At 41.9% G+C, this 15148-nt stretch overlaps 1 protein-coding gene across 1 annotated transcript in view; it reads left to right on the top strand.

The window, feature by feature from the left end:
* The window catches only part of tex9 (testis expressed 9), a 97916-nt gene that overhangs the window by 29859 nt on the left and 52909 nt on the right, over positions 1–15148 (top strand). The window contains exon 5 of the mRNA XM_063066511.1: positions 7749–7797. Coding sequence (XP_062922581.1) covers positions 7749–7797 — 49 coding nt within the window. The remainder of the gene's footprint in view (positions 1–7748; positions 7798–15148) is intronic.

Genomic DNA, 15148 nt, shown 5'->3' on the forward strand with positions numbered 1-15148 from the left:
TCAGCTAAATCGAATTAAAATATGCTAACTTACAGAATGCAGGCAAAGTTCAGGGTTATATATTCGTATAAAATTGCTCATTCGCCAAAATCAACAGGCTCACTTTCACCCGAGAGCCGATCTACCATCATGGAAATCGGGACGCGACAACCCGACGCATGGGCACGGGCAACCTCAGCAGCGACGCCTACCGGAGCAAAAGGGCAGGGCAGCTCTATTTCAAGGGGTCACATTCTGCTGATCACCATCACTGTCCTGGATACTATTGGTCGGGACAACTGACCAGGTGTGAGCCACGGTGGCAGGGCCTCCAGCGCTGAGTGTGACCCGGTGGTGCAGAAGGGTGGGACGGAGAAGAGGAGAGCTGTCGTCATTGGAGACTCTATAGTCAGGGGAGCAGACAGGAGATTTTGAGTACATGAGATTGACACCCACATGGTTTGTTGCCTCCCGGGTGCCAAGGTCCGGGATGTCTCTGACCGGGTGCACGACATCCTGGTACGATAGGGAAAGCAATCAGAAGTCGTGATACATGTTGGTACCAACGACATAGGCAGGAAGAGGGATGAGGTCCTGAAGTGTGAGTTTCGGGAACTAGGCAGAAGGCTGAAGAACAGGACCTCAAGGGTGGCGTTCTCAGGATTGCTGCCAGTGCTACGTGACAGTGATGGTAAGAATTGGAGGAGATGGCAGTTGAATGCGTGGCTGAGGAGTTGGTGCAGGGGGCACGGTTAGATTTTTGGATCATTGGGGAAGGTGGGACCTGTACAGATTGGATGGGTTGCACCTGAACTCGAGGGGGAGCAATATCCTTGCAGGTAGGTTTGCTAGCATGGTTTGGGATGGTTTAAACTAATTTGCAAGGGGGATGGGACTTGGAGCAGTGAAAGAAGTGCATGGAGTAAAGCCAGATCTAACATATAGAGAGGCTTTGAGGAAAGAAGCAGAAAATAAACGGTGTAACGATATTAAGGTAGAAGGGCTGAAGTGTGTGTACCTCAATGCAAGAAGCATCAGGAACAAAGGTGTTGAACCGAGAGCTTGGATGCATACATGGAATTATGATGTAGTGGCCATTACAGAGACTTGGTTGGCGCCAGGGCAGGAATGGATTCTCAATATTCCTGAATTTCAGTGCTTTAAAAGGGATGGGGGGAGGGGAGGAGGGGTGGCATTACTGGTCAGGGATACTATTACAGCTACAGAAAGGGTGAGTAAATGTAGCAGGATCCTCTTTTGAGTTAGTATGGGTGGAAGTCGGGAACACGAAGGGAGCAGTTACTCTACTGGGGGTATTCTATAGGCCCCCTGGTAGCAGCAGAGATACAGAGGAGCAGATTGGGAGGCAGAGTTTGGAAAGGTGCAAAAATAACAGGGTTATTATCATGGGTGACTTTAACTTCCCTAATATTGATTGGCACCTGATTAGTTCCAAGGGTTTAGATGGGGCAGAGTTCATTAAGTGTGTCTAGGACGGATTCCTGTCACAGTATGTGGACAGGCCGACCGGGGGATTGCCATACTAGATCTAGTACTAGGTAATGAACCGGGTCAGGTCACAGATCTCTCAGTAGGTGAGTATCTGGGGGACAGTGACCACCGCTCCCCAGCCTTTAGCATTATCATGGAAAAGGATAGAATCAGAGAGGACAGGAAAATTTTTAATTGGGGAAGGGCAAATTATGAGGCTATAAGGCTAGAACTTTCAGGTGTGAATTGGGATGGTGTTTTTGCAGGGAAATGTACTATGGACATGTGATCGATGTTTAGAGATCTCTTGCAGGATGTTAGGGATAAATTTGTCCCAGTAAGGAAGATAAAGAATGGTAGGGTGAAAGAACCATGGGTGACAAGTGAGGTGGAAAATCTAGGCAGGTGGAAGAAGGCAGCATACATGAGGTTTAGGAAGCAAGGATCAGATGGGTCTATTGAGGAATATAGGGAAGCAAGAAAGGAGCTTAAGAAGGGGCTGAGAAGAGCAAGAAGGGGGCATGAGAAAGCCTTAGCGAGTAGGGTAAAGGAAAACTCCAAGGCATTCTTCAATTATGTGAAGAACAAAAGGATGACAGGAGTGAAGGTAGGACCGATTAGAGATAAAGGTGGGAAGATGTGCCTGGAGGCTGTGGAAGTGAGCGAGGTCCTCAATGAATACTTCTCTTTGATATTCATCAATGAGAGGGAACTTGATGGTGAGGACAATATGAGTGAGGTTGATGTTCTGGAGCATGTTGATATTAAGGGAGAGGAGGTGTTGGAGTTGTTAAAATACATTCGGATGGATAAGTCCCTGGGGCCTGACGGAATATTTCCCAGGTTGCTCCATGAGGTGAGGGAAGAGATTGCTGAGCCTCTGGCTAGGACCTTTATGTCCTCGTTGTTCACGGGAATGGTACCGGAGGCTTGTTCAAAAAGGTAGTAGGGATAGTCCGGGTAATTATAGATCAGTGAGCCTTACGTCTGTGGTGGGAAAGCTGTTGGAAAAGATTCTTAGAGATAGGATCTATGGGTATTTAGAGAATCATGGTCTGATCAGGGACAGTCAGCATGGCTTTGTGAAGGGCAGATCGTGTCTGACAAGCCTGATAGAGTTCTTTGAGGAGGTGACCAGGCATATAGATGAGGGTAGTGCAGTGGATGTAATCTATATGGATTTTAGTAATGCATTTGACAAGGTTCCACATGGTAGGCTTATTCAGAAAGTCAGAAGGCATGGGATCCAGGGAAGTTTGGCCAGGTGGATTCAGAATTGGCTTGCCTGCAAAAGGCAGAGGGTCGTGGTGGAGGGAGTACATTCAGATTGGAGGATTGTGACTAGTGGTGTCTCACAAGGATCTGTTCTGGGACCTCTACATTTCGTGATTTTTATTAACGACCTGGATGTGGGGGTAGAAGGGTGGGTTGGCAAGTTTGCAGACGACACAAAGGTTGGTGGTGTTGTAGATAGTGTAGAGGATTGTCAAAGATTGCAGAGAGACATTGATAGGATGCAGAAGTGGGCAGAGAAGTGGCAGATGGAATTCAACCCGGAGAAGTGTGAGGTGGGACACTTTGGAAGGACAAACTCCAAGGCAGAGTACAAAGTAAATGGCAGAATACTTGATAGTGTGGAGGAGCAGAGGGATCTGGGGGTACATGTCCACAGATCCCTGAAAGTTGCCTCGCAAGTAGATAGGGTAGTTAAGAAAGCTTATGGGGTGTTAGCTTTCATAAGTCGAGGGATAGAGTTTAAGAGTCACGATGTAATGATGCAGCTCTATAAAACTCTGGTTTGGCCACACTCGGAGTACTGTGTCCAGTTCTGCTCGCCTCACTATAGAAAGGATGTGGAAGCATTGGAAAGGGTACAGAGGAGATTTACCAGGATGCTGCCTGGTTTAGAGAATATGGATTATGATCAGAGATTAAGGGAGCCAGGGCTTTACCCTTTGGAGAGAAGGAGGATGAGAGGAGATATGATAGAGGTGTACAAGATAATAAGAGGAATAGATAGAGTGGATAGCCAGCGCCTCTTCCCCAGGGCACCACTGCTCAATAGAAGAGGACATGGCTTTAAAGTAAGGGGTGGGAAGTTCAAGGGGGATATTAGAGGAAGGTTTTTTACTCAGAGAGTGGTTGGTGCGTGGAATGCACTGCCTGAGTCAGTGGTGGAGGCAGATACACTAGTGAAGTTTAAGGGGCTACTAGACAGGAATATGGAGGAATTTAAGGTTGGGGGGTTATATGGGAGGCAGGGTTTGAGGGTCGGCACAACATTGTAGGCTGAAGGGCCTGTAATATGCTGTACTGTTCTATGTTCTATATCAGCATGTGCAGGATTAGGACAGATCTAACTGCCACCCATCAATAAGAGATAATTAAATCTTATTGCAATGATGTACTTCGAGACAACCCATTAAAACTCTTTGCTGCAGCCAAAGGACAGCGGTGACTATATCACATCCATCTAGGAGAGCGCCAACCACATCATCGAGAATAATCAGCATCCTTTGGTGTTACTGTTTCATATCTTCTATCCAGCATTCAGGTAAAATAAAATGGTCAGCCTAATTATGCTGTGTGGAAAGGGAAGGGGAACATTATGGCCAAGAGATGACGCCAAACGTCATCGGGAAGTGGCAAGGAGAGGGAAAGAACTGAATCGGATGAGGGCAGGGCCGCATGACTCCAGGATCAAAGAGTCAGGACAAAAAAAGATGAGAGAAGAAGAGACAGAGGAGGAGAGGCATGCACATCTCCAGGATCAGAGACAGACAACAAACAGCTGAAGAGGTGGGGGATGAAAGGGCTGCACGTCTCCAGAATGACAAAAACAGGCAGAGAAGGAGGAGAAAGGAAGAGACAAAAGAGCTAAGAAATGCAAGTCTCCAGGATCAGAGACAAAGAACAAATAGCAGAAGAGATGGGGGATGAAAGGACTGCACGTCTCCAGAATGACAACGAGAGGCACAAGGGTGGCAGATAGACCAGAAATGATGCCATCAAAAGTGTCCTTCGTTAAACGAGGAGAAGCTATATTTGCTTTGCTATGCATCGTTCTTCTTTAATAAACTGAATTTTTCTACTTCAGTTTCCAAAGCAAAGCGATACCAATAGCATTCAGGAAAAGTTAATGTTCATTCTAGTCACATCAGACTGCACTACCCTTCTCTCAAAGGGTGCCCCAATGGGTCACCCTGTTGTCTAGTGTGAACTTATTATGTGTAAATTTTTTTCTACAGCTGTGATGTATCAATTATATATTCAAAAATTTACTTAATTCTGAATAAGATTGCTAGGATGTTTTTACAGATAATGACTAACATTTGAGAGGTTGGTTATGGCTAGACTGAACTCCTGCCTCAGCAAGGACCTGGACTCACTGCAATTTGCCTGTCACCACAATAAGTCAGCGGCGGACACAATCTCAATGGCTCTTCGACTACCTGGATAATACAAACACCTATGTCAGTATAGTTCATCGACTATAGCTCAGTATTTAGCACCATCATTCCCACAATCCTGATTGAGAAGTTACAGAACCTGGGCCCCTATATCTCCCTCTGCAATTGGATCCTCGACTTCCTAACCGGAAGACCACTATCTGTGCTGATATTGGTGATAATATCCAATCAATAGTGGTGCACCTCGGGGGTGGGGGGTGTGCTTAGCGCACTGCTCTACTTTATACCAATGACTGTGTAGTTAGGCATAGCTCAAGTACCATCTTTAAGTTTGCTGATGATACAACCATTGTTGGTAGAATCTCAGATTGAGGCGAGAGGGCATACAGGAGCAAAATATGTCAACTATTGGAGTGGTGTCACGGCAACACCCTTGCACTGAATGTTAGTAAGACGAAAGAGCTGATTGTGGACTTCAGGAAGGGTTAGACGAAGGAACACGTACCAATCCTCATAGAGGGATCAGAAGTAGAGAGAGTGAGCAGTTTCAAGTTCCTGAGTGTCAAAATCTCCGAGGACCTAACCTGGTCTCAATATATCGATGCAGCTATAAAGAAGGCAAGACAGTGACTATACTTCATTAGGAGTTTGAAGAGATTTAGTATGTCAACAAAAACTTCTATAGATGTACCATGAAGAGCATTATGACAGGCTGCCATCCAATTCCTAAATGGACATTGAACCTGTGAACAGTACCTCACTTTTTAAAATATATATTATTTCTGTTTTTGCACAATTTTTAATCTATTCAATATATGTATGCTGTGATTGATTTACCTATTTATTATTATTATTTTCTTCATATTATGTATTGCATTGAACTGCTGCTAAGTTAACAAATTTCATGACACATGCCAGTGAAAATAAACCTGATTCTGATTCTGAAGATATTTTCCCAGTTTAAAAATATGTATATTTATAGCAAGACTTTGTCTATGTTAATCAGTGAGTTGTAATATTTTAAAACAAAGATAAATGGATAGGAGGAACTAATAGAATAAGACCATTTGACAAATTAAGAAGTTCTTTATAATTATTTCAATGTAGCAATTAAACATATGGGATTGTACTGCTATCTTTTGTCTAAACAAATCTAAAGATTTAAAGATCAAAGATTAGCTCTATTTGTCATACGTATATCGAAGCATACAGAGAAATGCTTCATTTGTGTCAAATCAAAACAGCTAGCATTTTGCTGGAGGCAGCCTGCAAGCATTGCCACACTTGTGGCAGTTACATGGTATACGCACACATAATACTAACCCTAACCTGTACATCTTTGGAGTGTGGGAGGAAACTAAATCCATGGAGTCACCAAGAGATCGTACAAACTCACACAGACAGTGGCAGGAATCGATTCACAATTGGTGATCCAAGCACAGTAAAGCGATTGTGCTAACCACTGTACTACTGTGCTGCCCTATCATTTGGTAATCTGGAAAATGTAATGCTTTTAATGAAAGCAATCACAAGATATAAGGTGTTGAAACAAAGGTATTTATGCTTATATTTTTCCTGCCATTCATATATTGATACCACAATTGTGCAGCTGTTGATAAAGGATCAATGCATGGTGAGGGAGGGTAGTTAAAAGGCAACAGCAATCATGTTCACAACCGGTCTCAAAGGAGAACTGTTTGGATGCAGTGGATAACAATTTGATGTATTTGGCAGTCCAGAGAAGGAACTGAAAGGTAATACCTATAAAAAAAGAGTCTGTGAGTGGCCTGTTGCTGTGTGACTTGCTGTGGCAGGCGGGCGCCTCTCTGCCTCGTGTGATGTCCCTCTCTTTCGATGAATGTTGGTGATATTGGTGGATGATATTGTGGTTCTGCGTTCATAGATTGGACTATTACATTTATGGACTGTGGACATTTTTCAGACTTGCGTTTTTATATTCTGTGTTTTTTTATCTTGAGTTCCTTTTCTGTTTTGTTGTGTGAGGGTAGGGTGTTTGGGCATTGATGTAATGTTAGTTTTTTGTGTGGGGGAAGTGCAGTTTTTTGGGGGGGGGGAGGGTCACTGTTCCTGTTCCATTTTGTGTGGGGAAAGGGTTTTAGGGGAAGGGTGATGATTGGGATGATGTTCTCTTTTGTCTTGGGAGTGGATTTGATGTTTCTGTCTGAACGATTTTCATGTTTTTTTGTTTAGTGGCTATCTGGAGAAATACAAATATCAGATTTGTGTATGGGTACATACTTTGATAATAAATGAACTGTTGAAAAAGCATCCACGCCTTCAAAGGAAATGTATTTAGTAGACTTTTTATCAATTCTTGTCCATTTGTTTGTTTTTCTCCCCATCCCCCTCCATTGTCTTCATTTTGACACTGCTTATCGACACAGATTATAACCTGTAAGAGTTCATCATGACCACTGTAAGAAAAGTGCTGGTTTATGTTTAATTAATAGGAGTTGACATTTGAATGTAGAAAACCACATTGTGGTTATATTTTCCACCTCCTGAGATACTGGAGTTTATTTCTACGTGATCATAATAGAGTCCAGTTATGATATATAATTATGCAAAACATTTGATTCTAGATCAAATAGAAACATAAACCCAAAAATAATCAGTGGCCTTAAAGTTTAAAATTAAGTAATTTAGAAGAGTAATATGTACGGTAGATAACTGTATTGGGCGACTTGCATGTAACGGTGTTCCTCTAGTGGAGGTTTGAAGCTAAAAGAATGTGCCACCAATGATGTTCATTATCATCTAGATGAGATAATTTGCCCTATATATTTAATATTGTTGAAAAGGTAAATAAATAAATATGTATTAATATATTGTATTTTTCCTTCCCAGGGAATTATTTTCTTCTGATGGATTGTTTATTGAAAATGAAGTAACAAAGGTATCAAGATGATTGTAAAAATTAAGCTTGCATTTATCATTCATATTTAAAATGCTTGGAAACAAATGTAATTTAACCCTAGAGCTGTCTTAGGTAGAACCATAAAACCAACTGACAATTAACTGCATTAAATATGATTAAAGGTTTAGAGAAACAAACTTTTTGCTAAGAGTAACTGAAAATCTTTTTTTTTCTGGTGCTTTTACAAAATTAGCCATGTTAAATAATAGGAAAAGACTATTTAGACATTTATATTTGGTGCAATGACACTCAGTGGCCACTCTATAAGTTACCTCCCGTACCTAATAAAGTGGCCACTGAATGTATGTTCGCGGTCTTCTGCTACTGTGGTGCATCCACTTCACGGTTCGATGTGTTGTGCATTCAGAGATGCTCTTCACACGCACTACAGTTGTAATGCATGGTTATTTGAGTTACTGTCACCTTCCTGTCAGTTTGAACCAGTCTGGTCATTCTACTTGGTCCTCTTTTATTAACAAGGCATTTTCACCCACAGAACTACCACTCAGTGTATGTTGATTTTTGTTTTTAGCGTCATTCTTTATAAAACTCTATAGACCGGTGTGCGTGAAAATCCCAGGAGAATAGCAGTTTCTGAGATACTCAAACCACCCCGTGAGTCATCAACAATCATTCCATGGTCAAAGTCACTTAGTTATTTCTTCCCTAATCTGATGTATGGTCTGAACAACTGAACCTCTTGTCTGCATGCTTTTATTTATTGAGTTGCTGCCTCTTGATTGGCTAATTTGTATTAATGAGCAGGTGTACCTAATAAAGTATCCACTACTGTATATTCATAATTTTCTAACTATAATGTCTCTTATAGTTAATTGTATTATTGATTACAGCTGACTATTTCTAATTACCATTCCAACAACTGACAACTTAACTCTGGATGTAGCATTGAAAATAGTACATTATTACATATCAAAACGTGCAGCATCAATGCCTGAAGTTTATTAAATTTCCTCTTGTCATGGAATCCCTCCTTGCTTAGCCACTCTGTACTTCCATAAACTCCTTTTTTTTTTGAAATCCTCAGTTCTTCCTGTGATACTTCATTTCTTGACCAGCTTATTGATATTTCTTTTCTATACTATTTACATCTACTTACTTAAATCTCTTTACCCTAGTTACATCTGCTTACGTCACTATTTATATCTCCTTCAAATTGCTTCTCTGAAATGCATCTCCTCAATCAAGGCTTTGTTTACTCTTCCAAATCTATTTTCATGTTTCCATATTTCTTTGCAACTATATTGACCAACCTTGTCTGAGACTACTGAATTTCACTAGACATTAGAAATAAAGTCAGAATACAGCACAGACAAACCTTTTGGCTCACCACATACACCAAAGACCATAAGACAGTAAGACATAGGAGCAGAATTAGGCCATTCAGCCCATCATGTCTGCTCCACCATTTTACCATGGCTGATTTATTTTCTGTTTTACCCTCATTCTCTCGCCTTCTCCCTGTAACCTTTGATGCCTTTACTATTCAAGAGCTAATCAATTTCTGCTTTAAATATACCCAATGACTTGGCCTCCACAGTAGTCTGTGGCAATGAATTCTACAGATACACCACCTTTTGACTAAAAATTTCCACTTCAGCTCTGTTCCAACAGGACATCCTTCTATTCTGAGGCTGTACCCTCTGGTCCTCAACTCTCCTTATCTGAAACATTCTCTCAACATTCACTCGATGTGGACCTTTCAATTTTTGGTAGGTTTCAATGATATTCACCCCTCCCCCCCCCCCCGAAATCTTCTAAACTCCAGAAGTACAGGAGCCATCAAATGCTCCTCAAACATTAACCCTTTCATTCTTGGGATCATTCCCTCAAACCTCCTGTGGACACTCTTCAATGCCAGCACCTCCTTTCTTAGATAAGGGGCTCAAAACTGCTAATAATACACCAAGAGTGGTCTGACCAATGCCTTATAAAGCCTCAGGATTATATTTTTACTCTAGTCCTTTTAAGATTGCATTTGCCTTTCTTATGACACATTCAGCTTGCAAGTTAACCTTTAGGGAATCCTGCAAAAGGACTTAGAAGTCCCTTTGTACCTCTGATTTTTTAATCTTCTCCCTGTATAGGAAATAGTCTATGCTTTTATGGGAAGTGTACGATTATGCACTTTGATAGAAGTGATATATCTACTTCTATCAACGTGCATAACCGTACACTTCCCATCTACCAATTATTTGCCCATTCTCTTAATCTTAAGTCCTTCTGCAGGCTCCTTGCTTCCTCAACACTATCTTTGTATTGCCTGCAAAGTTGGCTATAAATCTAGTTTATTAAACGACACCCAATTCAGAATAGCCTTTTCCCTAGTGGGCTCAACCACAAACTGCTCAAAAATCGTCTTGTAGATTCCTTCTCTTGTGATCCAGCGCCAACCTGATTTTCCCATTCTACCTGCTTATTAAAATCCTCCATGACCATCGTAATGTTGCCTTTTTGTTTACATTCCTTTTCTATCTATCATTGTAATTTATACTCTTCATCCTGGCTAATGTTTAGAGACCTGTATATAACCTCCATCAGAGTCTTTTTATCCTTGCAGTTTCCTAACTCTACCAACAAGATTCCACATTACTTCTTTCAAAGGATTTGATTTTCATTTTTTTTTAACCAACAATGACAACCCACCCCCTCTGCCCATCTGTCTGTCTATTCAGTATGATGTGTATCCTTGGATGTTAAGCTCCCAGCTCTGATCTTCTTTCAGACATGATTTGGTGATGCTCACAATGTCATACCTGCCAAATTCTGACTTACCATCTACTGTATTTCCTATACTGCATATAACACCTTTAGTCCTGTATTTACCACCCTTCTTCTAATTTTGTCTGAAGTCATGTGGCCTGAAGTTAAATTCTTATCCCTTTCTAAATTTTTTTGTATTACCTTATATTCTGAAGACTTTCAGTCTCCTCCCTCTAGTCCCCATTTCCTTTTATTTTATATATACTTTTTGAAGCTGTTGAACCTGAAGTGGCAATGGAGGAGGCTACTTCATTCCGTCAAGACTGATTTGGCTCAGAAAGTAATCCCATTCCCCATGGAATTTCCTGTAATCTGTTCTTACTATATTCTGATGAACAGCATCCTCTTCCTCCCCAGATATACACCAGAGGTAATTTGCACTGGGCAGTTAATCTACAAGTTATAGGTCTTTGGAATGTGGATGGGAACAAGAGTATTTGGAAGAAACTGAAACATTCATAGGGAGATTATACAAGCTCCACACAGACAGCAATAGAAACAGAAATCCTACAGCGCAATACAGGCCCTTCGGCCCACAATGCCGTCCTGAACATGTACCTACTTTAGAAATTACCTCGGGTTACTCATAGCCCTCTATTTTTCTAAGCACCATGTACCTATCCTGAATTGAATTTGAATGGAATAGGCATCTGTTAGTCTCGTGAGACCATGGATTTGCGCCTTGGAAGGTTTTCGGGGCGTGGGCCTGGGCAAGATTGTATGGAAGACTGGCAGTTGCCCATGCTGCAAGTCTCCCCTCTCCACACCACCCTTGTTGTCCAAGGGAAGGGCACTAGGACCAATACAGCTTGACACGGGTGTCGTCGCAGAGCAATGTGTGGTTAAGTGCCTTGCTCAAGGACACAATATGCTGCCTCAGCTGAGGCTCGAACTAGCGACCTTCAGATCACTAGACTGATGCCTTAACCAATTGGCCACGTGCCAACACTATCCAGGAGTCTTTTAAAAGACCCTATTGTATCCACCTCCACCATTGTCGCTGGCAGCACATTCCACGCACTCATAACTCTCTGCGTAAAACAAAAAAACAAACAATAACTTACCCCTGACATCTCTGTATCTTCTTCTAAGCACCTTAAAACTGTGTCCTCTCATGTTAGCCATTTCAGCCTGAGAAAAAGCCTCTGATTATCCACACCATCAATGCCTCTCATCATCTTATACACCTCTGTCAGGTCACCTCTCATTCTACATTGGTCCAAGAAGAAAAAGCCAAGTTCACTCAACCTATTCTTGTAAGGCATGCTTGCCAATCCAGGCAACATCCTTGAAAATTTCCTCTGCACTCTTTCTATAGTTTCTACATCCTTCCTGTAGTGAGGTGACCAGAACTGAGTACAGTACTCCAAGTGGGGTCTGACCAGAGTCCTGTATAGCTGTAACATTACCTCTTGGCTGTTGAACTCAATCACACGGTTGATGAAGGCTAATACACCATATGCCTTCTTAACCACACAGTCAACCTGCACAGCAGCTTTGAGTGTCCTGTGAACTCGGACCCCAAGATCCCTCTGATCCTCCACACTGCCAAGAGTCTTTCCATTAATACGATATTTGACCTACCAAAATGAACCACCTCACACTTATCTGGGTTGAATGCCATCTGCCACTTCTCAGCCCAGTTTTGCATCCTATCAATGTCCCACTGTAACCTCTGACAGCCCTCCACACTATCCACAACACCCCCAACATTTGTGTCATCAGCAAATTTATTAACCCATCACTCCACTTCCTCATCCAGGTCATTTATAAAAATCATGAAGAGAAGGGGTCCCAGAACAGATCCCTGAGGCACACCACTGTTCACCGGCCTCCATGCAGAATATGACCCGTCTACAACCACCCTTTGCCTTCTGTGGGCAAGCCAGTTCTGGATCCACAAAGCAATGTCCCCTTGGATTCCATGCCTCCTTACTTTCTCAATAAGCCTTGCATGGGGTACCTTATCAAATGCCTTGCTGAAATCCATATACACTATAGCTACTGCTCTACCTTTATCAATATGTTTAGTCACATCCTCAAAGAATTCAATTAGGCTCATAAGGCATGACTTGCCTTTGACAAAGCCATGCTAACTATTCCTAATTAAATTATACCTCTCCAAATGTTTATAAATCCTGCCTCTCAGGATCTTCTCTATCAACTTACCGACCACTGAAGTAAGACTCACTGGTCTAAAATTTCCTGGGCTATTTCTACTCCCTTTATTGAATAAGGGAACAAAATCTGCAACCCTCCAATCCTCTGGAATCTCTCCTGTCCCTGTTGATGATGCAAAGATCATTGCCAGAGGTTCAGCAATCTCATCCCTCGCTTCCCACAGTACCCTGGAGTATATCTTGTCCGCTCCCAGTGACTTACCCAATTTGTTGCTTTCCAAAAGCTCCAGCACATCCTTCTTCTTAATGTCTAAATGTTCAAGCTTTTCAGTCCACTGTAAGTCATCCCTACAATCGCCAAAGGTCCTTTTTCCTTAGTGAATACTGAAGCAAAGTATTCATTAATTACCTCTGCTACCTCTTCTGGTTCCATACACACTTTTCTCCTGTCATTGTCCTCTTGCTCTTCACATACTCGTAGAGTGCCTTGGGATTTTCCTTAATCCTGCTCGCCAAGGTCTTCTCATGTCTCCTTCTGGCTCTCCTAATGTCATTCTTAAGCTCCTCCTCCTAGCCTTATAATCTTCTAGGTCCCTATCATTACCTAATTTTTTGAACCTTTCGTAAGCCTTTCTTTACTTCTTGACTAGATTTTCAACAGCCTTTGTACACCACGGTTCCTGTACCATACCATCCTTTCCCTGTCTCATTGGAACATACCTGTGCAGAATGCCATGCAAACATCCCCTGAGCATTTGCCACATTTCTGTTGTACATTTCCCTGAGAACATCTGTTCCCAATTTATGCTTCCAAGTTCCTGCCTGATAGCTTCATATTTCCCCTTACTCCAGTTAAACATTTTCTCCAATGCTATGATAGAATTATGATCACTATCTCCGTATGCTCTCCCACTAAGAGACCTGACACCTGACCAGGTTCATTTCCCAATACCAGATCAAGTACAGCCTCTCCTCTTGTAGGCTTATCTACATATTGTGTCAAGAAACCCTCCTGAACACACCTAACAAACTCCACCCCATCTGAACCCCTTGCTCTAGGGAGATGCCAATCAATATTGGGGAAATTAAAATTCCCCATCACGACAACCCTGTTATTACTGCACCATTCTAGATAGAATCTGTCTCCCTATCTGCTCCTAGATGTCCCTGTTACTATTGGGTGGTCTATAAAAACACCCAGTAGAGTTATTGACCCCTTCCTGTTTCTAACTTCCCCAGAGACTCAGTGGACAATCTCTCCATGACTTCCTCCTTTTCTGCAGCCGTGACAACTATCTCTGGTCAGCAGTGCCACGCCCCCACCTCTATTGCCTTTCTGAAATATCTAGAGCCTGGCACTCTCAGTAGCCATTCCTGCCCATGAGCCATCCAAGTCTCTGAAATGGACATAACATCATAGCTCTAAGTACTGGTCCATGCTCTAAGCTCATCCGCTTTGATCATGATGCTTCTTGCATTAAAATAGACACATCTCAAACCATCAGCGCTTCTCTTTCACCTGCCTATGTTCCCTCTCACACTGTCTTCAATCTTTCTCTATTTGTGAGCCAACTGCCCCTTCCTCTGTCTCTTCAGTTCAGTTCCCACCCCCCAGCAATTTTAGTTTAAACTCTCCCCAATAGCCTTAGCAAACCCCTCTGCCAAGATATTGGTCCCTCTCGGATTCAAGTGCAACCTTTCCTTTTTGTACAGGTCACACCTGCTCCAAAAGAGGTCCCAGTGATCCAGAAATCTAAATCCCTGTCCCCTGCTCCAATCCCTCAGCCACGCATTTATCCTCCACCTCACTCTATTCCGATACTCACTGTCAGTGTTGAATTTAGGTCACTTGAGCTATGATGCAGCAGCTTTACTTACTGTGTCAATATGCAGCCATCCTATCTCTTTTCTCTGTGTGTCCAATTAGTGCTGTAAAAGGCTCTGAATAAATGTGAGTTTTCTAAATGGACATTTTCTAATTTCGGCCAGCTTTGGCAGACATATGGAGGAAAGGAAGCCGTTGACTTACCAAAATAGGAGAAAATAATTTATAAGAATAGGAAGCATAAAAAAAGCTGTACAAGCCTTCTAATGAGTGCCAATGTGTTGCTATATTTTTAGCTGAAATACGAGTAGCACATACAAACTAATTCACTCAATTAATATTCAATTTAAATCTTTCTTATTGAGAAAGCAGTGCCACAATGATGAAAAATATAATTTCAGATTTATATTTTTATACATAAAATTTCCCATCTGCCTCAGAAAAGTTATCAGGATCGCATTACTGAATTTCTAAAAATGAGTGTATATATGAAATTGTTAAACAGAACTATTGATTTTGTTCTTCTTGCCTTCCCTTCACTGCCAAAGTATTTGTTGTGTATAAATCACTTTGTCACAATTCCAAGGAATGATGTCTTAAATCC

Source organism: Mobula hypostoma, chromosome 13, assembly GCF_963921235.1.
Source record: "Mobula hypostoma chromosome 13, sMobHyp1.1, whole genome shotgun sequence".
NCBI classification, from domain to species: Eukaryota; Metazoa; Chordata; class Chondrichthyes; order Myliobatiformes; family Myliobatidae; genus Mobula; species Mobula hypostoma.